Source organism: Schistocerca piceifrons, chromosome 5, assembly GCF_021461385.2.
Source record: "Schistocerca piceifrons isolate TAMUIC-IGC-003096 chromosome 5, iqSchPice1.1, whole genome shotgun sequence".
Classification (NCBI taxonomy): domain Eukaryota; kingdom Metazoa; phylum Arthropoda; class Insecta; order Orthoptera; family Acrididae; genus Schistocerca; species Schistocerca piceifrons.
This window is the reverse complement of record NC_060142.1, coordinates 388,486,177-388,506,019: the sequence shown is the minus strand read 5'-3', so window position 1 is coordinate 388,506,019 and position 19,843 is coordinate 388,486,177. Positions and strand designations below refer to the sequence as shown.

Below are 19,843 nucleotides of genomic sequence, written 5' to 3'. Positions count from 1 at the left end.
TTCCCGAGGGCACCCTCTCTCCCTTCTCCCTCCTCCCTTCCTCCCTGCCTCCTCCCCCCAGGTTTCCCCTATCCCCCCTACCTTCTTCCCTCCCCCTCCCATCTTCTCTGCCACTGGCATCTACACACTCCCCTGTCCCTCCTCCCCCTCCTTTTTCCTCCTTTTGGCAGGTCCCCGGACTCGTACACGTATGGTGAACTTTCGAGCGCCTGAGATCATCGCCTAGTGTTTGTGTGTTCCGTCGTGATCGTGCTCAAGTGTTCCAGTGTTTAATCGTTTGTGCTCCACCGTTCGCGTGTGTCATCTGTCATCTCTGTGTGTGTCCACGTGTCTGAACATTTTTATTTTTTGGACTCTGCGCCCGTGAACGGTTCCGTGTGTTTTAATTTTGTATGTCTATGTTTGTATATCCATCATGTCTGTTCTGTGATTGCCTTCTTTGTATCATTAGTTTTATCTGTGGCCGAAGAGCGGCGTATTATGTCGCTGCTGGCCTACCTGTATCAGGTGTGAAACAAACAATAAAGAAAAAAAATGGAGCAGTTGTTAGATAAGTTACTACTGCTACAATGGCGGGTTATGAAGATTTAAGTGAGCTTGAACGTGGTGTTATAGTCGGCGAACCAGAGATGCGACATAACATGTCGAGGTAGCGATCAAGTGGGGATTTTCCCGTACGACCATTTCACGAGTGTAGCCGTGAATATCAGGAAACCGGTAAAACGTCAAATCTCCGACATCGCTGCGGTCGGAAAAAGATTCTGCAAGAACAGGGCCAACGACAACTGAAGAGAATCGTTCAACGTGACAGAAGTGCAACCCTTCCGCAGATTGCTGCAGATTTCAATACTGGACCATCAGAAAGTGTCAGCGTGTGAACCATTCAACGAAACATCATCGATATGGGCTTTCGAGGTCGAAGGCCCACTCGCGTACCCTTGATGACTGCACTACACAAAGCTTTACGCTTCGCCTGGGCCAGTCAACACCGAAACTGGACTGTTGATGATTGAAAACATGTTGCCTGGACGGACGAGTCTCGTTCCAAATTGTATCGAGCAGATAGACCGGTACAGGTATGGAGATAACCACATGAATTGATGGATCCTGCATGTCAGCAGCGCACTATTCAAACTGGTGGAGGCTCTGTATGGTGTGGGATGTCTGAAATTGGAGTGATATCGGACCCCTGACACATACGTCTCTGACAGGTGACACGTACCTAAGCACCCTGTCTGATCACCTGCATCCATTCATGTCCATTGTGCATTCCGCCGGACTTGTGCAATTCCAGCAGGACAATACGACACTCCACACGTCCAGAATTGCTACAGAGTGGCTCCAGGAACACTGTTCTGAGTTTAAACACTCCCACTGGTCATCAAACTCCCCTGACATGAACATTATTGCGCGTATCTGGGATGCCTTGCAACGTGATGTTGAGAACAGATCTCCACCCCCTCGTACTCTTACGGATTTAGGGACAGCCCGCAGGATTCATGGAGTCAATTCCCTCCAGCACTACTTCAGACATTAGTCAAGTCCATGCCAAGTCTTGTTGCGGCACTTCTGCTTGTACGCGGGAGCCCTACACGTTATAAGGCAGGTGTACCAGTTTCTTTGGTTCAAATGGCTCTGAGCACTACGGGACTTAACATCTGAGGTCATCAGACTCCTAGAACTTAGAACTACTTAAATCTAACTAACCTAAGGACATCACACATATCCATGCCCGAGGCAGGATTCGAACCTGCGACGGTAGCAGTCGCGCGGTTCCGGACTGAAGAGGCTAGAACCGCTCGGCCACCGCTGCCGGCACCAGTTTCTTTGGTTCTTCAGTGTATTTCCATGTCCAATAAGACGCGGGAAAACCGTTGGCAAGAAAAACAGCTTCCATTCGTCTCGTAATGAATAAACACAGATGCTGTATGGTTTTCAAAGTTTTACACTGTTTCTTTCAGTGCAATCTACGAAAACCGCTGTGTTATTCTCTAACCAAAATGAGTATAATAGATCTTATACCATTCTTCGTGCAAAACAGTGAAAACTTCAGATGACGACAAAGGAGATGGACAGCAATCACGAACCCTTCCCTCCAAAGCACACCACGAAGTCTCAATTATATTGTGGGCTGATCAAATTGCAGGTGCGACAAATAATCCTCGAGCTCACAACAAATAAACAAATACTGTATCGAGAGGTAGAAATGATCAGCCAAAGTGGTTACATAATCCTTGGCAGTAATAAGACCTTGGGCCGGCCGGTGTGGCTGAGCGGTTCTAGGCACTTCAGTCTGGAACCGCGTGACCGCTACGGTCGCAGGTTCGAATCCTGCCTCGGGTATGGATGTGTATGATGTTCTTAGGTTAGTTAGGTTTAAGTAGTTCTAAGACCTACGGGACTGATGACCCCATATGTTAAGTCCCGTAGATGCTAGCCAAGCCTGCAGCATGCGCTGTTGTATTTAATCATGAACGGCATCTGTGCAATGTCCTCAATTACCAGTTGTGATCAGAACAGTGTTGTGTCTGGTTGTGAGAGCATCATGTCCAAGCTATGGTCGTATGTTGGGTACTTTTGTAACCAAGCTAAATCGAAGTGTCTGATATTTGGGGATATCACGGAGAACCTAAATCTGAATGGCGCACACGGGTTTGAGGCGAGTCCAGTGTGTTAACCACTGCGCCACCTCACTCTCTCAGACACTTCGATTTAGCTTGGTTACAGAAGTACCCAACATACGACCATAGCTGCGACATAATGCTCTCACAGCCAGACACAACACTGTTCTGATCACAACTGGCAATTGCGGACATTGCACAGGTGCCGTTCATGGTTAAATACAACAGCGCATGCTGCAGGCTTGGCTAGCATCTGCAGCCGGCCGGTGCGGCCGAGCGGCTCCAGGCGCTTCAGTTTGAAACCGCGCGACCATTACGGTCGCAGGTTGAAATCCTGCCTCGAGCATGGATGTGTGTGATGTCCTTAGGTTAGTTCTAAGTTCTAGGGGACTGATGACCTCAGATGTTAAATCACATAGTGCTCAGAGTCATTTCAGCTAGCATCTGCGTTTATGTTCAAACGCGCGTGTCTCTCGGTGTTACAATATTTTCGTCCAGCCTCTCTACATTTCCTGCTACAGTGTTGCATTCCACAAAGTGGAAGTTATGCAGGGGGATTTAACTGTGCTTGTGTAACATACCGCAGTCATCGGGCAAAAACTACCTCATTTACGACATCGACAACGACGCTGTAGCCGTTACCGAAATATTTGTATACTTTATTTTTCTTTGCTTTGTGTTGTGCATTGCTCGTTTTTTTTTCCTTTCTATTATTAAAGCCGGTGAAGAGAATAATCTTGGTCAACCGCAGGGTCCCAGTACGACTCCCACGGCACCACAATAGAGATGAGCTATCTGCTCCTGAACTGATTGAAGCAGCTAGATGCCTGTATTGGGTGAGCGATCTGAGGCTCGGAAAAAAGGAGCATCAAAAATGTCTCTCCAGTGATGTTCGAGAGCGGAGCGAAAATTCCAGAGCAGACTGCTGCAACAGCAGGCCAAGTGACCTGCTGAGTTATTCACTATGGCACATACCACTACAGAAAGAAACGTCACGTAACTTGCAGAAAAATACTCGATAGACTATGTGCCTAGAAGACCTTCAAGCGATAAATGTTAACATTTTACTAAACTAAACAAAAAATAAAACTGTCGCTACTGTCAGCAGATGACTTTCTGCTCTTTGACTCCTAATCAAACTTGAAAAGACATCCAACAGTACTGCTGGAATGGTGAGTGAGGGAGTTGATCAAGATCACAATCAACCTATCTTTTTTCTGCAGACATTTCAATAATCATTTCTCAGAAATCGTTCTCACCAATGCCAGGTTCAACTACAGATAAAGTTCTTCTTCCAAGAAGTCAAAATTAGTCTCAATTGGTATCCATCTCACCACTGTCGCTTGGTTCCTGACCAGATGCTTATTTATTTTCTTTTGTGGTGCGCTCACTTCCAACCGATTTTCGTTTGCAGCGACTCATAAGTAGTTTTGTCAGCGTTATAAATGTGATCATATTAAATAGAGCCGGCCGGAGTGGCCGAGCGGTTCTAGGCCCTACAGTCTGGAACCGCGCGACCGCTACGGTCGCAGGTTCGAATCCTGCCTCGGGCAAGGATGTGAGTGATGTCCTTAGGTTAGTTAGGCTTAAGTAGTTCTAAGTTCTAGGGGACTGATGACCTCAGATGTTAAGTCACATAGTGCTCAGAGCCATTTTATTAAATAGAATTATAGCATTATGTACACAACACTTCAAATCAGTCCACGTGGATGACCCATTACCCTGTAAACAATACATACGATATGTAATATATCTAGTAGGCAGTCATCAGTCAGAAAAGTCCGCAGCTGGTGGTCTAGTGGTTAGCGTTGCTGACTCTGAGTCACGGGGTCCCGGATTCGATTCCCAGCCGGGTTGAGGATTTTCTCTGCTCGGGTGCTGCATGTTTATGTTGTCCTCATCATTTCATCATCATCATCATTCGTGACAGTGGTTAGATTGGACTGTGTAAAAATTGGACTGTCTAAAATATTAAGACTTTGTACCGCGCAATTAAGCGACTCACAAACCAAACATCATCATCATCAGTCAGAAAACTTTGAGGATATGTCTGTTCACTAGTATGTGTTAATGCCTTACCGGAAACATCATCTTCATGTTTCCTGAGGTGAACGTAGGGGAGAGTTTGTTCCTGAGCAGGCGCCAGCGCTCCCCCGGCAGCAGGAACAGGTGGCCAGTCAGCGGGTCGACGTCCTCGTTGATATAGAGGCCACGGTCGTGGAAGTGCTGGAAGTCCTTGACGAGCATTTTCTTGATAAGATCCGGATCCCTCACGACGGCGGCGGGTTTCGTGAAGAAGTAGGCGCCGGCTAGAGGCTTCGAGGTTGGCACTCCCGAATAGAGGTCGCAGCAGACCTGGCCGAAGGAACGCTGGAACGTTATGGCCCGCCACACGTGGCCCAAGGGGAATCGTGCATTCGGAAGCTGCGGGATGCCGCGTCGAGTCCAGTAAGTGTAGGAGAAGTAGGCGTACAGGAGCAAGGTGGCACACGCCAGCACGAGGGCGGCCAGTAACTGCAGCAACATCGTCTGTCCTGCAACAAATCCAGACGTCCCTCACGTGACTTAAAGCGTCACTACTAAAACGTAGCTGTTATTGTCACCAAAGTTAGCGTCCAGAAAGTCGTGGTTTACACACTGGAATCAATACTGCAGGTAGAAAACAAAAAGCATAAATGCTGATATCCGTTTTCAATATTCGTATTCAAATGTCCATATTGAAACTGGTATTCACGTCCATGACGCAACTGTAGCAACAAAGATTACTAAAGCACAAAGGGCAGCCAGAAAAAGTAGGAAGATTTACATGTACAGAAAGCTATATTAAAAGGCAGTTGCATCATACGTCAAAACAGAACTCCAAACATTTACCTCTGGGCAGTAGCATCAATATGAGCAATGGATTACTTTTAAGAGAATAGTTGGACATGCGCTGGATTTGTATGCACCTAGTAGAATAGTTCACGATGAGAGGAACCTCTGCAGTATCCAGTAACAGTGAATAAACTCCAAGGTAACAGTGACTACTGCATAATAGATATAATAGGAAGAATAGGCCTATAAATATAAAGGTCAAGAGGGCAATGGACTCCTTCACCGACTGCCGTAGCAGATCTTAGCGAAATATCTTCTACACAACCCAAAAATATACGATTTATTTGATGGCTCTCAGAGGCACCAAAGTTAGTGTCCAGAAACTTACGGATCACACAGAAACAGAAACTGAAAGAAGCGAAGCAAAAACAGTAATGCTGAACTCAGTTTCCAAATTTTCTTTTATAAAGGAAGATACAGAAGTACTGATCCATTTTAATTGACGCCTCACTGAAAAGATATTGGTGTCACCGACGTTGAGAAACAGCTGAAATCGTTAACAGTAAACCATACCACAGACCCGGAGGGAATCCCTGCCCTGTAGCTCCCATCGTTCTATAATTAAAAATGATCCACAAAACCGCTGTCCAATCTGATATACAACCGAACAACACATTCCGGGTCAAATATAACATAGTATCTGGAGCAGAATGACTCGCTCCATCAAAACTACTATGCACTTCTAAAAAAACGATCGAGCGAAATCAAACTCTCCACTTTCACAACGTACTCAAAATGATTGTCTAATATCTTTGACAGACATGTGCGAAACTCAACATGCGCTTTTCTCTCAGGACATAGCGTAAAATATGGATTACGACAGTCAGCTGGATGCATCATTTCTTGATTCTTAGTCTTCGGAATGCATATGTATCGGTACAACACGCGCCCTTATCAAGAAAAGTACAATAATATAACGTATCAAACAAAATTTGAGACTGGACTGAGGATATCGAGGTAGGGAGGATGCAGCATGTTATAACTTGGTTGGAGAGTCATGGTGGACCTGTAAGCGTACTCGAGATGAATGTGTTGGGACACTTCTTGTTGAAGTTGTGTGTTAATGACCGTTCACACAATAACAGTAATACCCGCAGCCTTTTTACAGATGTAGTTATCTATGCTGAAGTGGTATCTGAAAAAAGACTGCGCAAATGTCCTGTAAGATCTTTCTCAAAATTTCGAAGTTGTGCGAAGATTGGATGCTAGCTTTAAGAGTATAGACATTTAAAATTGTGTACTTCACAAAACGTAGAAAAGTAGTTTCCTATGATTGTATTGTATTGTTTGGCATGGAACCGGGGACCTAGAAACGACGAAGACGCTTCGTCCCCGCCGTAGCTCTCAGTGGTTCACAACCCCACAACAGACTACTGTCCACTCACCCCACCGCCGCACCACACCAAACCCAGGGTTATTGTGCGGTTCGGCCCCCAATGGACCCCCCGGGAACGTCTCACACCAGACGAGTGTAACCCCAATGTTTGCGCGGTAGAGTAATTATGGTGTATGCGTACGTGGAGAAAGTGTTTGCGCAGCAATCGCCGACATAGTGTAACTGAGGCAGAATAAGGGGAACCAGCCCACATTCGCCGAGGCAGATGGATAACCGCCTTAAAAACCATCCACAGACTGGCCGACACACCGGATCTCGACATTAATCCGTCGGGCGGTTTCATGCCGGGGACCGGCACGCCTTCCCGCCCGGAACGCGTTGCGTTAAATCGAACGGCTAACCGGGCGGGCGTCCTATGTTTACGATATCTATAATTGCAATCGTGCAAAAACCTCTGTCTGTACGTTCGTGGGAATGTGAAGAGGAATTATCAGATAGGCCCAATTTTAGGTAAAGAAACTGGTAGACTTCGGCTAATTACTGGATACTGGGATAACGCTGTCAGTTTACAAAGGAGACTGCTTACAAACCAATTGTGCAACCCATAATAGAATATTGCTCAAGTGAGTGGGACACATATCATTAGGACTAAAAGGAGATAAACACAGTTGTCCGAAAAACATTCACGAAAGAAGAGAAGTTAATATTCCAGAATTCGAATCAAGAACAGCTGCCAACATGAGTAACTTAGAAGTAGATATTCTCGGTGTAGGTAAGCAGCTTAAAGCAATAAAAGCATGTCTTCTGGTCCAGGTAGCATACCAATAAGGTTCTTTTCAGAATATTGTGATGCAATCCCTCCATACTTAGCAATCACATACAACCACTCGCTTATCACAGTACATAATAATCGACGAAAAGTCATCGAGTAAAACAGAAATGAAATCAGGCTTTCCCCAAGAATGTTTTCGAGGCCCTATGCTGCTCCTAATCTATGTAAACTATTTAGTAGACAATCTGAGCAAACATTTTAGATTGTTCGCAGATGATTCCGTCATTTACTGTCTAGTAAAGTCATCTGAAAATCAAAGCTACTTACAAAATGACTTAGACACGATATCTGTATTGTGCGAAAAATCGTAAAAGACTCTCAGGAAGGGAAAGGAGACGAGGTACTGGCAAAATTGAAGCTTTGAGGACGGGTTGTGAGTCGTGCTTGGGTAGCTCAGATGGTAGAGCACTTGCCCGCGAAAGGTAGTTCCGAGTTCGAGTCTCGGTCCGGCACACAGTTTTAATCTGCCAGGAAGTTTCAGTGACAAAACTGCTCCAGATGTGAAAAGTATGTCACTGGTGAGCCCTGCACTTGGTGTAAGTGATAAGGGAAGTAACAACTGTCATGGGGAATGTTCCACACGGTCTTCGGCTTACACTTTTCTGGCGGGCCAAGTGCCTGGTACTGACACGGCTGTCGCCTTCCACAATGTTAATCACATTTTCCTCCAGGTCTGGTGTTTTTAGGATGGTGGATGTTAAAGGCATGGTGAGCGGTGGCCAACGTCTTGAGGGTCATTCCAAGACCCGGGCCGCCGCCCACAACCAGGTGACGGGCAATATTATACCCATCTCTCCTCTATTCAATTCTCTTCCTTCCTTCTTTCTAAATATTTAATTCCGTTTTGTTTATTAATATCTCACTTGATTTTGTATTAGTTATAAGTTCTTCTAATGCTGCACAAAAAAAAGATATCAAATGGATTTAAACAAATAGAGCCCACCGGGCAACGGTGTGATTGGGGACAGGAGCCGGGGTGGTGTCACTTTCAGTGACACCGGACCCCGGACCCAGTCACAGCGGCTAAGTGGCAACATACGACCCACCATAAGAAATTAGACGGTGGGTCATAAAAAATAAGCAGCTAGTGAAAAAAAATGTCCGAACATTTCCTGTTTCGTGAAACGACACTGACTCAGACAAACCACGAAACGCTGTTTGCTAACATCGAATGCTGTGGTTGTTGTCGTCGGGGATGCGTCTCTTGGTACATTCTTGCTGCCCGCCGCCCTTTGCCATTTGCCTTTCCGTAAGTAAACACCCTGTCGGCAAGCTCTCGATTCAAATGCGGAACTATTGTGTACAATGCTGTATCACATTCACTACAAGGTGAGTCAGCAAGAGAATTGGATCGGGCACAACATCACTAATTATGAGTACTATGGCAGGAGAGGGGATTAGGGCATGACGTATGAGGAACAGTACCACCCTCTAGGAGGAAACCACGCATGGTGTAACTGTGGGTGCATGGTACAGCGCATATTAGGCGGCAGTGTCTGTAACAAAATATGATTGAATAAATGGTCTCTAGTGTGGAAACGACGCGTTTCTGGACATAATTTCATTAGACCTCTTTTGTTCCGTATCCCCTCATCGTCCAACCCCTAGCGTTTGTACACGATGGAAGAAATCAGCCTTTATATTACGAAGCAACTATCCTGGCCCCCAGTACGAGTTGTAGGTTGCCTAGCAAACTGTTTCCAGGGGCAACAAAGCTTTGATTTTTAATATTTCTCGTAATTTTCTATAGTATTTAAAATTTAGGATGCTGTCAGAATCTATTCATTAAGAGGTATAATCTTATGTTACGAGAGTACTTAGCGACTTCCAACCAATTTTGCACATAATTTCATACTTTTACGATTTTTTAAGTTTATGGATCTGCATTTCCGAATCACTGCTTAAACAAATTGCAGTCAGCATTTTAATTTGGCAAAATAAATTGAGATGCATGGGCATTGTCAGTTGATATTTGAAAAGTGGCATATAAAAAGTTACAATATTTGTGTCAGAATATAAGAAAACTATAATTAATCCGTACGAAGTAGAATCTCGATAAATGATAAAAATAATAATAACTTGAAGAAGAGCAGATCGGGCATTAGGCTGCATAACTTTGAACTAAAACCGGCCTTTCAACAGTCTTTGAAACTGTCCTCTTCAGATCGATTAAGCTGCTGGTTTCCGGCAATGATCGTTCCTATTTTCATATTTTTTTATTTGTATGTGGCAAGGAATTAATCAACCAATGTCTGTTCTATGAGCCTCTTCCATTTTTTTCATTCGAGGCCACTGTTGGTCACTTGGTGTTGTTCACGGGAACTGTGTCCTCCCTGTAGTTCTGGCTCTTCCTTTCGTTCCATTTATCGTCCTAAAGAATGCTATTCTAGGTAGTCTATTCTTCGTTAATCTTGCTATACAGCCAGCCCTTCAATCTTCTCTTCTTTGGCGCTTCGACGATGTTACGGTGTTCGTTCAGCTGTCTTAATTCTTCATTTTTTTGTTATCCTCTAGTCCATGTTTTAAATTTTACTATATACACGTTTAAAAAATTTTCTGGGTATTGTTCTTTCGAATGTTGACAGTATTTCTTCACCTTTCTTTTTAAATATTAATGCTTCACACCCGTGTAATGTTACCAGTATAACAGTCTATTTAACAATCGGATTTTGAAGTTAGTACTAAGTGATCTTTTCTTTAGAATTTTAAACTACAACGAGCTTTGTTCGTGTTGCTATACTGGTGTCTGTTTATATATCCGTTGTACTTTGTTAACAAAAAGACTCCGTAAGTACTTCAAACGGTCAACTGTCTTAAAAGTGAATCTATCAACCGCCAATGGGTACATCACTTCTGATTTTCTTATTTATGACCGGTATTCTGTCTTTTCTTCATTAATACGGAACCCTGTTTTGTCAGCGATTGTTTAATAATCTTGTAGTATTCTGTTTTGGGACTGGTTATTAATGGTACATTATTTGCGTAGGCAATACTAGTAATGTTTACCTTCTGCATTTGTATGCTTTGTGGATTACTTTTAGTAAATTCTCTATCGATCTTCTCTAAGAGGAGATTAAATAAAGTAGGTGGAATGGCGCCCCTTTGTCTCAGTCCAGAGCACAACATAAAATTTTTAAACTTCCTGGCAGATTAAAGCTGTGTGCCGGACCGAGACTCGAACTCGGGACCTCTGCCTTTCGCGGACAAGTGCTTTCTTTCAGGAGTGCTAGTCCTGCATGGTTCGCAGGAGAGCTTCTGTAAAGTTTGGAAGATAGGAGACGAGATACTGGCGGAAGTAAAGCTATGAGGACAGGCAGTGAGTCGTGTTTGGGTAGCTCAGTTGGTAGAGCACTTGCCCGCGAAAGGCAAAGGTCCCGAGTTCGAGTCTCGGTCCGACGCACAGTTTTAATCTGCGAGGAAGTTTCATACCAGCGCACACTCCGCTGCAGAGTGCAAATCTCATTTTATAAAATTTTCAGTTTCTCCTGTTGGCGTCTTCATATGACACAAGGTTCGTCTATGCACATTTTACTAATCTGACGAAGTTTAAGGTTAAAACGTCCTATTTCGGTAGTCACGTAGCAACCATCACTTCCCTGAAAAACATTGGACAATTCAAAGTCAACGTGCCTGTGGAGAGGAGGCTTTACAATAGGCTGTAGCCTGTGCTATTCTAGTAGGCAGCAGCGAATCAGCAGGTTGTACCCAGGCCGTTCTCTTGTGACCGGTTTTTAATGTTGATGTTTTTATGAATCTAGAGGAACTGCTGACGGGCGAACGCGTGCGGCTCGTTAGGCTGGGATCTCTGGCAGCCAGCCCGTCGGCAACCTTCTGTTCAGGTTGTTAGGGCGTTTAATATTATAAACAGCAGCTGATGCATCAAGGACTCCGGGCGAGTTCACAGATTCACAGCCCAGCTGGTGAATGGCTACCGCTAATTTCTGTATTATCCCAGCCGCGCGTAATGTTCACTCTCCGACACGCGAGTGCTGATCGAACTCCCGATCGCGTGAGATGTTGCAGTGGTTAGCAACCTGAACTCTCATTCGGGAGGACGACAGTTGAAAGCATTGTCCGGGCACTCAGTTTTAGGTTTTCCGTGATTTCCCTCAATCGCTCCGGGCATATTCCAAGAGGGTTCCTTTGAGATGCCACGGACGATTTCCTTCCCCTACCCTGAAATAAGCCGCGCTTGAGATCCGTCTGTAATTACCTCGACGTCGATGGGATTTTAAATTCTAATCTTCCTTATTTCTAACTCCCGGTTTCATCGACATAAAAGTCACTACAGTCACATCGGAGTTCGTAAACACCTGCACATGGACAGCATCTACGAAATCCTTCGTGGAAGTGCAGAGATCTCGGACCTTGCTAGCGCTCTGGAATACTAGCGGCGCAGCAACTTCCCTACGCGGTCGCTGACACTTCTTACGCAATGTAAGCGAGCTACAGGAAGCTGTTGTTCTGTTCCTTTATCTCCTTTACGTTCTCTGTACCTCATATCTTGTTGTATGTTTTATTAGTATATGCATTCGCAAAGAATGTTGTCCGGAGTTCGTTTAACTCATGCTGGAAGTTATCAGCATCGCTTATACGGCGAGTTCCTACTGTCAGGTTACGGAACACGGCACACATTTGTGGCGAATGGTGGTGCATCTCTGCATACACATATCTCTTCGTGCGCAACGGTTTTGTATAAACTTTATTGTCTGCTTTGCCGCTAGGTATACTTCTACATCCAGCAAAAGAATCACACCGTTATTCTATATTTCAAGGATGATGTGTACGTTTTTGTGTAGGCTGTTAAAACTAGCCGTGGAATCCTTCCCACTTATAACAAGATTAACTTTCGTGTGCGCAAAACGACATAAGGTTCAGAAAAAGTGCGAATTTCAACCTCTAATGATGTGCTTAAAATTAAATGATGAGGACTGAAGATTCTTTTTAAAGAAATTTTGAACTTAGCAGCCAAAAACTTTTAAGTACAGTACATATCAAAATCTGTTTACGAGGAGCCTGAAGGATTTATGATGGCCAATCCTTCTACTCGTCTTGGAGTTGAAGCTCTCGTGTTCACGGTCAGTTAAAAACAAATTTATTTTTGGGTGGGATCCGCCTTGAGCAAAACACAGCTTTTTCCCCTTTTACCCAGACTTCTTTCGCCAAAGTTACAGTATCATCAGTGGATTTTTATTTTCGTTCTTATCATATGCTGTGGTTTTTTATGTTTTTCATTACAGTTGTTTCCCTTTCACAGTTTGTCATTTCTTCTGCTTTCTCCGTCATCTTCAGTTTTTATACTTTCGCTAAGACTGGTTATAAATCTAAGAGAACAACTGATGATGCTGTAACTGCAGTGAAACATGTCCTGGTAAAAAAAGAAAAAATTGTGTTTTACTCAAGGCAGATCTCATCCAAAAACAAATTTCCTTCTGATTCATTAAGAATTTCTCAGGAAAGCCATCTGATGACCACATGCTACTAGTAATATCAAACAATGCGAGTATGTGTACAATGTGACTTCTGCACAAATTTAGTAGAGTAACACGATCAGTGTAAATAAATGTTCTAAAATAATTTTTGTATTTGATGATGCATGGCTACAATAGCCTGACAATTATCTTCTGTATCTTTCAGTACTGAACATTTACATGCTTTGTGACAAGTTTGTTTCTACCGCTTAAATGAAAATATGTTTAAGAGTTTTTTTTTTACTTATTCTATAACCATGAGGACCATGTCACTTGATATCTGTGGAAGTTACATTAGCATATCTGTTTTTCTTCGTAAATATTTATTGCGTATTCTTGTTTTCAGACAAGTTCTACATCCTGGAGGATCTTCTCACTACGGAACTATTGGAACGAGAAGTTCATCTAATCTAATCCAATTACTGTATTGCAACATGGGAGGTTAATAGTTTCTTCTTGGAGAAAGAAGCGTATACTGGATTCGATGACTTCGGCACCTAAAGTAGTTCATTATATGAAAAGTATGATGGATTCGTTGCCCTGGAACTACAACGAGAAATTTCCTGAGAACTATCTGATCTTTCGTAAGCACCACTTCTTATGGCTCACTAAGGTCACTAAAGCATATAAAATAAAACACTGTAATATTTCCTTCTTTTCTAAATTGTGCTCTTACTATCATGGCAAGATGCATTCGTGCAAATACATGATAATCTATGAAATTAAGTAATCCTTGACAACTGTTTCAATATCCAACTAGGCACGATCAATTGTCAAAAAACAGTAGAAAGTTTTGGGGAAGAATCTCCTTCACGTTTTATTCACTCTCGCTTCTCATATAGGAGGAGATTGACGCAGTTATGTGCGTGGCTGCCCGGAGACTGACGCAGGTATGTGTGTGACTGTCTAGTAGTAGCATTTGCACTGAATAATTAACTAATGGATTACAAATCTGTCTAGAATTATTGTGATATCATGTAGATTTACCGCGTATGTTTTTTATCTTGTGTTTTTCTGTTCTGGCAAAGGTATCTCAGGAAGGGTATCGTACATTGTTCGAAAACTACAGATCAGTTGCGTATCGTGTCTTGCTGTTTAAGCATTTTATTTTAATTACAACATCTATCTTTTATCACGAAGTCTGAATTAATGTTAATACCACTGAAGTGGTAACTAATTTATGGTCAACACGTTTCTCGAACAATGGTACGTCCTGCGTTCCCAAGGCCTGATACAATATCCTTCAGTAATGAATTTAGCTCCATATAGGTCATTTAGCGATTAAATGATGGGTTTAAGCTCAGTCAATCTTGCTATCGTTTTCGTCATGTGTCCTTTCGACCGTAGACCTTTACTTATGCAATGTCTACCATTGAGCAAATTTAATTCTGTCCATCATTTGTACTTGCTCTTTACTGCCAAACAAAGGATACTTTGCACCAGTGATTGCTCTCAGTCATGATGACATCCTGGCCCTTCAGAGACTGAATTTCCGTCGCTGCAGCGTCACTCTTCGAGTTTCACAGGTCGATGACCTAAGTTGCTCCGTCGACGTGGCAGCACAGCCAAATCGTTCCCTGGCCGACTGCCCACAACGGGTACCATTCCAGGTTTGCGTCCTCTACACAGTTACTACCCGCTGCCAAAGGAATTTTCGTGACAACGTAAAATGTTACACGAAGTTTAGCGCAGACTTCAATGCGAGATGCCTATAACAGTTTCCACAACGAAACTTTGTCTCGAAACCTGGCACAAAATCCAAAGAGATTCTGGCCTTATGTGAAGTATGTTAGCGGCAAGAAACAATCAATGCCTTCTCTGCGCGATAGCAATGGAGATACTATCGAAGACAGTGCTACCATAGCAGAGTTACTAAACACAGTCTTTCGAAATGCCTTCAAAAAAGAAGACGAAGTAAATATTCCAGAATTCGAATCGAGAACAGCTGCCAACATGAGTAACGTAGGAGTAAATATCCTCAGAGTAGTGAAGCAACTTAAATCCCTTAATAAAAGCAAGTCTTCTGGTCCAGACTGTATACCAATTAGGTTCCTTTCGGAGTATGCTGATGTATTAGCTCCATACTAAACAATCATATACAACCGTTCGCTCGACGAAAGATCCGTACCCAAAGACTGGAAAGTTGCACAGGTCACACCAATATTCAAGAAAGGTAGAAGGAGTAAGCCACTAAATTACAGGCCCATATCATTAACGTTGATATGCAGCAGGATTTTGGAGCATATATTGTATTCGAACTTTATGAATTACCTCGAAGAAAACGGTCTATTGACACACAGTCAACATGGGTTTAGAAAACATCGTTCCTGTGAAACACAACTAGCTCTTTATTCACATTAAGTGTTGAGTGCTTTTGACAAGAGGTTTCAGATTGATTCCGTATTTCTGGATTTCCGGAAGGCTTTTGACACTGTACCACACAAGCGGCTCGTAGTGAAATTGCGTGCTTATGGAATATCGTCTCAGTTATGTGACTAGATTTGTGATTTCCTGTCAGAGAGGTCACAGTTCGTAGTAATTGACGGAAATTCATAGAGTAAAACAGAAGTGATTTTTGGCGTTATCCAAGGTAGTGCTACAGGCCCTTTGCTGTTCCTTATCCATAAATAAACGATTTTGGAGACAATCTAACCAGCCGTCTTCGGTTGTTTGCAGATGATGCTGTCGTTTACCGACTAATAAAGTCATGAGAAGATCAAAACAAACTGCAAAACGATTTAGAAAAGATATCTGAATGGTGTGAAAAGTGACAGTTGACCCTAAATAACGAAAAGTGTGAAGTCATCCATATGAGTGCTAAAAGGAACTCGTTAAACTTTCGTTACACGATAAATCAGTCTATTCTAAAAGCCGTAAATTCAACTAAACACCTAGGAATTACAATTACGAACAACTTAAATTGGAAGGAACACATAGAAAATGTTGTGGGGAAGGCTAACCAAAGACTGCGTTTTATTGGCAGGACACTTAGAAAATGTAACAGACCTTCTAAGGAGCCACCCTACAGTACGCTTGTCCGTCCTCTTTTAGAATATTGCTGCGCGGTGTGGGATACTTACCAGATAGGACTGACGGAGTACATCGAAAAAGTTCAAAGAAAGGCAGCACGTTTTGTATAATCGAGAAATATTGGAGTGTCACAGAAATGATACAGGATTTGGGCTGGACATCATTAAAAGCAAGGCGTTTTTCGTTGCGACGGAATCTTCTCACGAAATTCCAATCACCAACTTTCTCCTCCGAATGCGAAAGTATTTTGTTGACACCGACCCACAAAGGGAGGAACGATCACCACGATAAAATAAGGGAAATCAGAGCTCATACGGAAAGATATAGGCGTTTGTTCTTTCCACGCGCTATACGAGATTGGAATAATATAGAACTGTGAAGGTGGATCGATGAACCCTCTCCCAGGCACTTGAATGTGATTTGCACAGTATCGATGTAGATGTAGACATTCAGAGTTCACACTGGACAAGTCTCTGCTCTGCTTACCCAGCGCCCGTCATAAGAACAGATATTTGTGTTAAGAACAGGTGTAATACGTATTGTCGATAGCGTCATTACCATGACTAGAGCCAAGATTTGGAAGGAAGAATGGAGATCAGGGTTTAATGTCCAGTCAATGAAGATGTTATTAGCGACAGAGCACAAACTCCGATTGCTAACGAGTAGGGAAGGAAACTGACCGTGGTCTTTCGAAGCGATTTAGAGAAATCAGGGAAAATCCAAATATGGATGGCCGGACGGGCTCTTGAGCCATGGCCCTCCTGAATGCGAGTCGTCTTACGCCACCTTTTTCGGACCAAAATTTTGAGGAGCTCGTTCTGCCTCGGTCACGGCGAAAGGTTCGATGAGTTATCTTGGTATCAACACATCATTAAATCTTTGTGGATGATCGTAGTAAACGTTCCGTGCTCGTGCAAATAAGAATCAGTCAGGTGAGAGGATCGACACCCGGGAGATGGTCACGAACTCCGATGTACGAGGGTGAGTCAAATGAAAACCTTAAATTTTTTTTAAAATTATTTATTGTGCATAAGTGGCACACAGCTGTATCACTTTTCAACATAATCTACCCCACGCTCAATGCAAGCCCTCCAGCGCCTACACAGTGCATAAATTCCTTTAGAAAAGAATTCTTTTGGTAGTCCGCGCAAGCACTCATGCACCGCGTGACGTACCTCTTCATCAGAACGGAACTTCTTTCCTCCCATTGCGTCTTTGAGTGCTCCAAACATATGGAAATCACTTGGGGCAAGGTCTGGTGAGTATGGCGGATGAGGAAGACACTCAAAATGCAGGTCTGTGATTGTTTCAACTGTTGTACGGCCAGTGTGGGACTTTGCATTGTCATGTTGCAAAAGGACACCCTGTTGACAGAAATCCACGTCGTTTTGATTTGATTGCAGGCCGCAGATGATTTTTTAGGAGCTCTGTGTATGATGCACTGGTGACAGTGGTCTCTCTAGATAGTCAGTATAACCTTCCTGCTCATGGTTCTGTTCGAAAATTCTTTGGTTTTGGTGATGAGGAATGGCGCCATTCCTTCTCGCTCTCTTCGTTTCGGTTGGTGGAAGTGAACCCAGGTTTCGTCCCCAGTAACGATTCTTGCAAGGAAGCCATCACCTTCACGTTCAAAGCGCCGAAGAAGTTCTTCACAAGCATCAACACGTCGTTCTCTCATTTCAGGAGTCAGCTGCCGTGGCACCCATCTTGCAGACACTTTTTGAAACTGGAGCACATCATGCACAATGTGGTGTGCTGACCCATAACTAATTTGTAAACATGCTGCAATGTCATTCAGTGTCACTCGGCGGTTTTCCTTCACTATGGCTTCAACTGCTGCAATGTTCTGTAGAGTCACAACTCGTTGTGCCTGACCTGGACGAGGAACTTCTTCCACTGAAGTCACACCATTTGCGAACTTCCTACTCCATTCGTAGACTTGCTGCTGTGACAAACATGCGTCACCGTACTGAACCTTCATTCGTCGATGAATTTAAATAGGTTTCCCACCTTCACTGCGCAAAAACCGAATAACAGAACGCTGTTCTTCCCTGGTGCAAGTTGCAAGTGGAGCAGCAATCTTTATATTGACACTGCGACGGTATGTGTGCATCTGCACTATGCTGCCACCTACAAGCCATTTTGCACGCTGTTTGTAGCACGATTACCATCTTACAGGATAACGGCGCGAAATTTCGATTTGTTATTACAAATTTAAAGTTTTCATTTGACTCAAACTCGTACTAGCTGAACTTAATGTTACTCAGGTTTATGTCTTAGAGTACTGTCCATTATACGCAATGCATCCATAATCGAGAGCAGTCCGTTGGGCTTCTTACGTATGTCTTCTTATAGACTTTACTCACTTCTTAAATCCTACTATATGTCTAGAAAGCACAATTCTTCCGATGAATACAGTTGAGGTGTGTTTCAAGGTCTGGCAACCGGGAAGACACGCCGTCGTTCCAAGGCCGTCCAGTGAGCTTGAGGCAGTCTGCACGCACTGCAATAAGCTGCACTCGGCGCTTAGTGTGCTGCAGGCTTAAAGTAACGCCGTGGAACACGAGCCATTAACAGTTATGTTCTAGTTATAGAGAAAAGAGACATGTCAGGACAAACGGACTACTAGGGGACACCTTAGCTATAATATTGATTTGCACATTCTACCCTCGACTTATCGTTTAATGGCATTCGCGTATGAATGAATACCTTAGCTACATTAAAAGATATTTATTTTTCGCCATTGATTTCGGCACTATAATGTACCATCTTCAGGCACCTTCTGAAGTCTACTGCTTGTTAAAGTTGATTGCCACTGTCACCTACATAAACTTAAGCTGTTTATGTAAATTCGCGAGTTTGTTCCATTGTCCGGTAAGGCACGAAAATCTTCGCGTATCGATACCATAACATCTGCACCAACAAAACAATCATGTTCAACAATTCTGGACGTACACTCATATGGAGAGAAGCGGGGGCAAGTACCGCACCTAGGAACATCGTCGAACGTGATCGTTTTGGTGGTCCAGATGATAAACTATCAAGAGGTATAATGCTGCATGGGCGTGCTGACCAACGATACACTGAGCGGTCAATGTTGTTGTGACGATGCACTCCTCCCTCATGTGCGTCTCTTTACGGGTGCATTCGGCCCTCATTTGATTTTTACGGACAAGAATGCGCGAAAGCATCCAACTGCGGAGGTGGAGGAGTTCTTGCAACGAGAGGGTATTCGGCGAATGGATTGGAGTGCCCGTTGATCCGACTTGAATCTCATCGATCATGGGTGGGAGGATTAAGTGTCATCGAGCCAGTTCTCTACTATTCCAATCTCGTAAAGCGCGCGGAAAGAATGAACACCTATATCTTTCCGTACGAGCTCTGATTTCCCTTATTTTATCGTGGTGATCGTTCCTCCCTATGTAGGGCGGTGTCAACAAAATATTTTCGCATTCGGAGGAGAAAATTGATGATTGGAATTTCGTGAGAAGATTCCGTCGCAACGAAAAACGCCTTTCTTTTAATGATGTCCAGCCCAAATTCTGCATCATTTCCGTGACTCTCTCCCATATTTCACGATAATACAAAACGTGCTGCCCTTCTTTGAACTTTTTCGATGTACTCCGTCAGTCCTATCTGGTAAGGATCCCACCCCACACCGCGCAGCAGTGTTCTAAAA

General features: G+C 43.5%; 1 protein-coding gene and 1 non-coding gene across 2 annotated transcripts in view; one reads left to right on the top strand and one right to left on the bottom strand.

The window, feature by feature from the left end:
* Positions 1-19,843, bottom strand: part of LOC124798265 (probable cytochrome P450 6a14) — a 105,584-nt gene that overhangs the window by 73,210 nt on the left and 12,531 nt on the right. The window contains exon 2 of the mRNA XM_047261589.1: positions 4,701-5,155. Within this exon, the coding sequence (XP_047117545.1) occupies positions 4,701-5,147 (447 nt within the window). The 5' untranslated portion in view covers positions 5,148-5,155. The remainder of the gene's footprint in view (positions 1-4,700; positions 5,156-19,843) is intronic.
* Trnas-cga lies at positions 10,989-11,065 on the top strand. The gene has a single exon. It is a non-coding gene; the product is annotated as a tRNA-Ser (tRNA).